The sequence below is a fragment of the Salmo salar genome, chromosome 05, assembly GCF_965601325.2.
Source record: "Salmo salar chromosome 05, fSalSal1, whole genome shotgun sequence".
Classification (NCBI taxonomy): Eukaryota; Metazoa; Chordata; class Actinopteri; order Salmoniformes; family Salmonidae; genus Salmo; species Salmo salar.
The window spans coordinates 23,132,947-23,140,041 of record NC_138295.1 but is presented as its reverse complement, the minus strand read 5'-3'; the positions used below and the strand labels follow the sequence as shown (position 1 = coordinate 23,140,041).

The 7,095-nt window shown below is 40.6% G+C and overlaps 2 protein-coding genes across 5 annotated transcripts; one reads left to right on the top strand and one right to left on the bottom strand.

The window, feature by feature from the left end:
• The first annotated feature begins 468 nt into the window (after window positions 1-468).
• On the top strand, window positions 469-1,825 carry timm8a (translocase of inner mitochondrial membrane 8 homolog A (yeast)). Its single transcript, XM_014199088.3, has 2 exons — window positions 469-697; window positions 1,088-1,825. The coding sequence occupies exons 1-2, from the start codon at window positions 581-583 to the stop codon at window positions 1,247-1,249; spliced, it is 279 nt and encodes a 92-aa protein (XP_014054563.1). The 5' UTR covers window positions 469-580; the 3' UTR covers window positions 1,250-1,825.
• Window positions 1,826-2,144: 319 nt separating this feature from the next.
• zgc:101583 (Mg_trans_NIPA domain-containing protein) lies at window positions 2,145-6,178 on the bottom strand. Of its 4 annotated transcripts, none has more exons than XM_014199089.3 (6): window positions 6,076-6,178; window positions 5,103-5,241; window positions 4,895-4,951; window positions 4,410-4,500; window positions 3,986-4,146; window positions 2,145-3,589 (listed from the first exon to the last, which is right to left on the bottom strand). In XM_014199089.3, exons 2-6 carry the CDS (start codon window positions 5,239-5,241, stop codon window positions 2,925-2,927), a joined length of 1,113 nt encoding a protein of 370 aa, XP_014054564.1. In that variant the 5' UTR covers window positions 6,076-6,178; the 3' UTR covers window positions 2,145-2,924. The 4 variants fall into 4 exon arrangements, with proteins under 4 accessions (XP_014054564.1, XP_014054566.1, XP_014054565.1 ...); XM_014199091.3 differs by lacking the exon at window positions 6,076-6,178 and adding an exon at window positions 5,800-6,040; XM_014199090.3 differs by lacking the exon at window positions 6,076-6,178 and adding an exon at window positions 5,592-5,874.
• Window positions 6,179-7,095: the final 917 nt, after the last annotated feature.

Sequence of the window (7,095 nt, the reverse complement as noted above, 5' to 3'; positions counted from 1 at the left end):
TATCTGTTGGTTATTGAGAACATGCTAGATATGAAAAGTTGTTCCTTATTTATTTTGTATGTTTTCTTTTATTACTATCATTGGTGAACTGCATTCAATAATACATACATACATACATACATACATACATACATACATACATACATACATATAGAGGCCTATCTGTTTCTGTAAGATTTCATGTTTCTTTTCTATGTCTAGCCACTGAAATGTATAGTAAGAAGAAATACCCTTTATCAACTGAAAATGTAGCTATGTTCTTTCATTAAATTATTGAGAAAGAACAGTAGCCTACCTTGCAGTGTCTGAGCCTCAGTATCTTAGAGAAACATATTGTATATAATGACAAAATGGATAAAGTCGATCAAGCATAATAACAAAATGTTTGGTGACTATAGTATGTCCCCACATCCAATGGAATTTACTGTTCTTAGCGGCGCACTTTCTGATTGGTCCAGCACTCTTCCGTTTCCTGTGACGCGCAAGTCGATTCACACACGTGAAGGTCAGGAACTGCAGTCAATCGTTTACAATTACCACATAATTGTACATTTCTGTCTAATTTACAAGCGATTTGTGCATGAACATGGAAAACCAAGGAGCCACAGCAGACCCTCAGCTTCAGCAATTCATCGAAATCGAGTCCCAAAAACAAAGGTTTCAGCAGTTGGTCCATCAGATGACTGAAGTGTGTTGGGTAAGAAACGCTTCTGCAATGACAACTTGCTAGCTAGGTGAGCTACTGTAGCTAGCTACTTGAACATCTAGCGATCAAGTACATGAATGCATAAAAATTTACATAGTTTTCCAGTGATACATTGGACATGTAGGCTTCTTTATTGTACTAGCTAACTTGTAATGCCAGTATTTGTGGCTAAGTGCAAACGTTTGCTGCATTAAGCTAACTAGCTACAATAACTACGCTCCTGAATTAAGCTCCTACACAATCAACCACCTGTAGGGTACTCGCCTAAAATTGTTTGAGATGTGAACAAATTACTCATGCACGATACAATGTCTTCCACTTCATGTAATGACATGTGATCCAGCCAATGATTGAGCACCCGTCTACTCTGGTTCCTTACAGGAGAAATGCATGGACAAACCCGGGCCCAAGCTGGACTCCCGGACAGAGATCTGCTTTGTGAACTGTGTAGAGCGCTTCATTGACACAAGCCAATTCATCCTGAACAGACTCGAACAAACACAGAGGAGTAAGGGCTCCTTCTCAGAATCCATGTCAGAATAGTCTAGCAACAACCTCCACTGGATAGATTGACAAGACGCTGAACAGCCAATCAAGTTGTTTTACAGCAATGCCAGCTTTCTATATGGTGCAATGAGAACACTGTCCAATAACCAGGTGGGGAAGAAACAAGTCGTTTTGATAAGTGCCTCGGTTTTGCACCTTGTATCATGTCACCTAGCCAAGTCCTCTCTCACCTAGTGGGACATGAGATTAAGTGCAGTAATAACAATTCTGGTTGGTAGCTAGCTAATATCTTCATATTGTTGGTGTTTCTGAAACTGTGTAGTAAATTGAATGAGCCTGTTGCATGTCAATCATATCATGAAAACTGAGATGGGAGAACTTCATTAGTATGCTTTTATAACAAGCTTACCCAGCTGTTGAGGTTGTCCTGGGGCAGAAATAAAGAGCCAAAAATCTGGGACATTCAATTTGACACCGCGTCAGAAAGCCACAAAAACTCACTGCATTCAGTACCAAGTCAGAGTACGAACAATGTCTTGTTGGGAAAAGGGCACGATCTATGGCTGAAACAAGTGTTCCATTGTATATATGCAATAAACTAAAATCTTATTGCCTGCTTTGTCATCATTGGTACGGAGAAGAGAAAAAAAAAATGTATGAAATGTATGCATTCACTACTGTAAGTCGCTCTGGATAAGAGCGTCTGCTAAATGACTAAAAATGTAAAATGTAAAAAATTGGCATTTTGAATACAGTGTGGTCCAAGTATTAGGGTCTTGCTGTATAAAAAGGTAATTTTTTATTCATATACTAAATGAATGAGCAGTGTTATAAATCAATGATTAAGCAATACATTAAGTTTGGCACGTGCAGTAGTAGGAATGTGTTTCAAGAGGCTATTTCAAGGAAAGTGCCTCAGTTAATACTGATGTTCATATACATGATAAATGAAAAATTCAATTGAGGTATTACATTACAGTAACTTCACACTCACACATTGTGAATATTGAACAATCACTAACTTTGAAAGAGATGATTGAAGCAAGTACACAAAAGGTAAAAGCTGCATTGCCTTGACTCACAGTAGGTCTTCTTGCATTTTTAAAGGAACATTAAAACAAAGGACTAAGACATAGGCCTATCAATAAGTTACAGTTCAGTCAGTAAAAAACAGAAGGCACTAGTCGGTTCATATCAAAACTAGTGGATCTGAACTAAAATCTATACATTCAATTATCACTGTCCATGATTAGATATTAAGTGTATGTACACCAATAGGACTAATACGTTCAACCAGTTGATTGGTTTAGGCGTACCATGAAGTAAGATAAAATGCTGTTGGACTTTGCTAATCTCTAGACATACTATACATTTGTCGGTATAGAAATGCAATGTGCTCACTGGATTGCAGTGCATGACAATTAGGCAAACTATCCTTCCAGTGGCTATTGCATTGTAAGACAATATTTAGTAAACATTTTCCACTTGTCTACGCAGGTGGTTAAATATCAAATAAACAAATGTAAAACTGCCAATGGGAAATTGATCTCTAAACATTTTGGCCTTCGTGCTAAATAGGGTTGGAGTCAATTCAGTTTTCGATTCAGAAAATTAGCTGAAATTCAATTAAGGAATTCAAAACTGCCCATTGTTTTCAGAGTCATGAATTGTGCTTCAATCATACTGAATTAAAAACAATTGATCCCAAGTGCTAAGTGGTGACAAAGCTATTGTTCCTCCTCATTGAGCCCTCTGGCGAGTAGCTGCCCTTTGAGTTCCCCTCTCTGGCCAGCTTCCCCTCCCCTGGCCCCTCTACCTGGCTCTCCTGGCTGGGCAGGGCCACGTAGGCCTGCTGGCCCCAAGGGGATCCATGAGGTCCCTTCCTCAGGTACAGTGGCAGCGAGTCCCAACTGAATGTGAGATCTTTAAACGCATGAAGGAGGAAGATACCCAAGATAATTGTGAGGAACCCACTGACTGTCCCCACAGCTCCGTCCGTGCTCATGCTCAGCCACTCCTTGAAGAGGATAGCTGAACATGCCATTACGGAGGTGGTGAAGAACACGTAATAGATGGGCGTGACGATGGACGTGTTGTAAATGTCCAAGGCTTTATTGAGATAGCTGATCTGGATGCTGACGCAGATCACCAGGCAGACGAGTAGACACCAGAACAGGGGTTCCTTTAGGACAGCAGTGCCAGCGAACAGCTCCTTAATGCCGATGCCCAGGCCCTTGACACAGGACACCGACAGGGAGCCAATCACGGAGCAGATCAGGATGTAAACCAGCACGTTTTTCTGGCCGTAGCGCGGGGCGACCAGGAAGATGAGGATCAGGCTGCTCGCCACGACAGACACGGCAAACACTATGAATCCTGGGAGACATCAGTCAGAACATTTGAATGAGTACATTGTAAGAGCATGATACAATAGTTGAGATTCTTGCATTTTTACATATTAACAAGCCAATGCTTTTTGGGATCAGTGGCTCTGAACAGCTGCTGAGTGATTCAGCAGGTCAATATGTGAGACATTGGTATGATTGAAGTAATACGTTTCTCAAATTGGTCAAAAACATTATCAGCGCATTCAAGGGGATTGGCCTAAAGGCACTGCACATATTTTTTTTTACCTTAAAATCACATGAGCAGTTATTTGGGATGCAAGATGATATAGAAAAGTGTTTGTGTATATCTGGACCCATGATGTCAGTTACAGTACCTGGGTCTTAGAGCTTCTCATATGTGGACCCATAATGTCAGTTACAGTACCTGGGTCTTGGAGCTTCTCCGCCATGGCAGTAAGGGAGGCCACCTCCTCCTCCTGAGGGGCATGGATGACCATGACAGTGGAACCCAGGATGCACAGCAAGCAACCCATCTTCCCGTGAACATTCAACCGCTCATTCAGGAAGTATGAGGACAGCACAGCACTGCAGGAAGCAGGCAAAATAAGTTTGTCTAGTCAAAATGAACAGATTTTTTTGTTGTAGCGATCTTCATTTTAATGGCATGCAATAAGGTGTGACTGACTTTAGGCCCAAATACGTGTTAGGAAAACATCCTACAACTAGCTCTTTGCAAATTATTACATTTTGAAACAGAATGTCACCTCACCCCTATCTTAACAGTTCATGAGATGAGGAACTCAGTACCGATCAAAGCACAAGCTGAAGTTCAGTAATCCGCCAATTACCTCACAAGAACGCTCATTGCTCCCAGTGGTGTTACCAATGTGGCAGGGGCAAAAGCGTAAGCGGCAAAGTTAGCTGCTTCCCCAGCTCCCACTGAAACACAGAAACCAGCATTAGTATGCAACAATGACATGGGACAATGCACATGATACTGTAATTGTAAGGGGAGGTGAGTTTTGACAACTATGCTCTCATTCAGCCTACATGTGCAAATGTGATCTTCTGAGGAATGTGTACTTCAATGATTTCAATACGACAATGTGGGTCATTGCATCATCACAAAAGACTAACAGCAAAAATACCAAACCCACAACAGCCTCCCTTTCTCTTTGAAAACAAAGACCACAATGTTAACAGAGAAAGGTCAATGAGGACTGTTACTACAAGGTTTACCCTACTGTACCATATGCTAAAGTTCAGTAATGCTAAATTAGTATTTTAAAATAAAGAACAATTGTGATTAGGTGACAGATTTTTCTACACTTACTTGATATTAGTCCTGCCCACCATAGCCATTCCTTGAGGTAAGCATATCCCCCCTGACCTAATAAATACAAATAAAATGTATGATCATACAGCTAGGGCCGACTATACTAATAATACAAGTGTTTATTAAAGTTTTATTCAGTAAGCATACTTTCAATGGCCCAAAGTAGCTAAAGCTAAGATGAAGTTTTGTATGATGGTGGTAATACCTGCTCGCATAAACCCCTTGCTGGACAATCGCAAAAGACCCTTCTTCTTAAGGATGAAGCTTCCTCCAATGAAGATGCTCGAGCTCATGGCAAGAGAGAGGCCAATGTAGAAGTCAGTGCGGTTTGTTCCGATATCCATCTGAAAATCACCACCAGATTTGATAATAATGCAGAGTACACAGATAGCAGATTTCGAAAGGTTCTGGATGGCGGTCCTCTAACCATGTCTACTTCTGTTAATGTCTATTAACCTAAACACCTAACTAACCCTAATGACAATCAATGTATTCGTTGTTCAATCCCGCAGCCCTGACACAACGGGTTTGCAATACAGCTGAGGAACGGGGCTAGAGAAACACAATCATTCTCAATGTCTGAATTTAAACAAACCTTGAGTTATGATACAGTAATATGCTCATGGGGATCTATAAATGAGTCAAGATGCAATGCCTATGGACATTCATTGAAATTACAGTAACGACCACTTACTTAGCTTTTACAGTTCAATTCAGGTTGTTGACTTCAGCCTTAATATTTCCTTCAGCTGCTAGTGTTATTTTTGCCAGCTAGCTAGCTAACTTTTTAATCACGTGACGATGTCTACTAACGTTACACATTTGATAAGATTTATGCGGTGAGATAGTATTAGCAGAAATATCTCCTGCCTGAATCATCTGAATAACGTATTTTAATTTACCTGTAATTACTCATTATGAACAGAGGTCATAAGATGTAGCTGGTAACAATAACTTGACTGGCAAAGCAATGTAGCGGGGCTATTAGCCTAGCTAGCCAGCTACCTAACGTCAGCCAGCTAACTTTTGAAGTAAGCAAGCCAGGCAGAAGAGAATAGTTTCTACAACACATATTGGGCTGTATAGCTGACTTGCTATTCTATTTTCTTGTTTGCACACATTCACGTGAACACGAAAGGCTAGTATAGTACACATCCTAAAATGTACTTTGAGCTCACCTTTGCTTTCAACCCATTCGATCTGAAAAGAAGCAGCTGACTGCTGGAGTCCGCCCAGAATAGATACTGTACTTCCTCGTGCAGTGTCAGTGAGCGTGTCGAATATGTAATTGTATAGCTATATTTGTTTCATACCATATCTGGCCAATGTTTACGAACTCGCCACAACCATTTTTTATTTACATCAACTGACATTATAAAACCCAAATTAACAAGCAAATGGGAGTTTATGTGGGAAATATCAGAGACAGAAATGGGCGAGTTAGTTTTACACGGGTCTGTTCTATCCTGGATCCCTACGCCTTTGAAGTTGACGTTTAAAATGGTTAAAACACGAGTTAGGACAGCGTTTCACAAGGGGTGCACGTTTTGTTTTTTGCTTTAACACTACACAGTTGATTCAAATGATCAAAGCTTGATGATTAGTTGGTTATTTGAATCACCCCAGTGGCTGCACTACAGGTGGAGATGGGTGACGTCCATTGTAGATTAGGAGACAGCAGTTGGCAATGAATTATTGGGTTAACCTACAGGGACATGGGGTGTCTCATCCTACAAAAGGGATTTTATAGGCATGCTGGGAACATGACTGAAGACAGAACACAAACTTTGGGTGGGTAATACCCAGGTGAAGGAGATGGGACTGTATGGAAGTGAGTTTAGTTCAACGTTAGCTATTCCTGTAAATCCACCATGGCTACTCCTGCCTCCAGTAGTTGATCTAGAAATGTTGGAGAAACTACAGAAAGATAGTGAGGGTGTTAATCCATCTGATTTGTTTAAGAGATGGCAGGATACTTTGTATCATGATTTTGTGGCCATTTACACAGATGGTTCAAAAGATCCAAGGACAGGATGTACTAGGTCAGCATTTGTAGTGCAGGAATTTGGGGTGGAAGTCAGGAAACGTATTACAGATAATTTGGCTGTATTTAAAAAAATATATATTTATTTAACTGGGCAAGTCAGTTAAGAACACATTATTATTTACAATGACAGCCTAACCCAGCCAAACCCTAA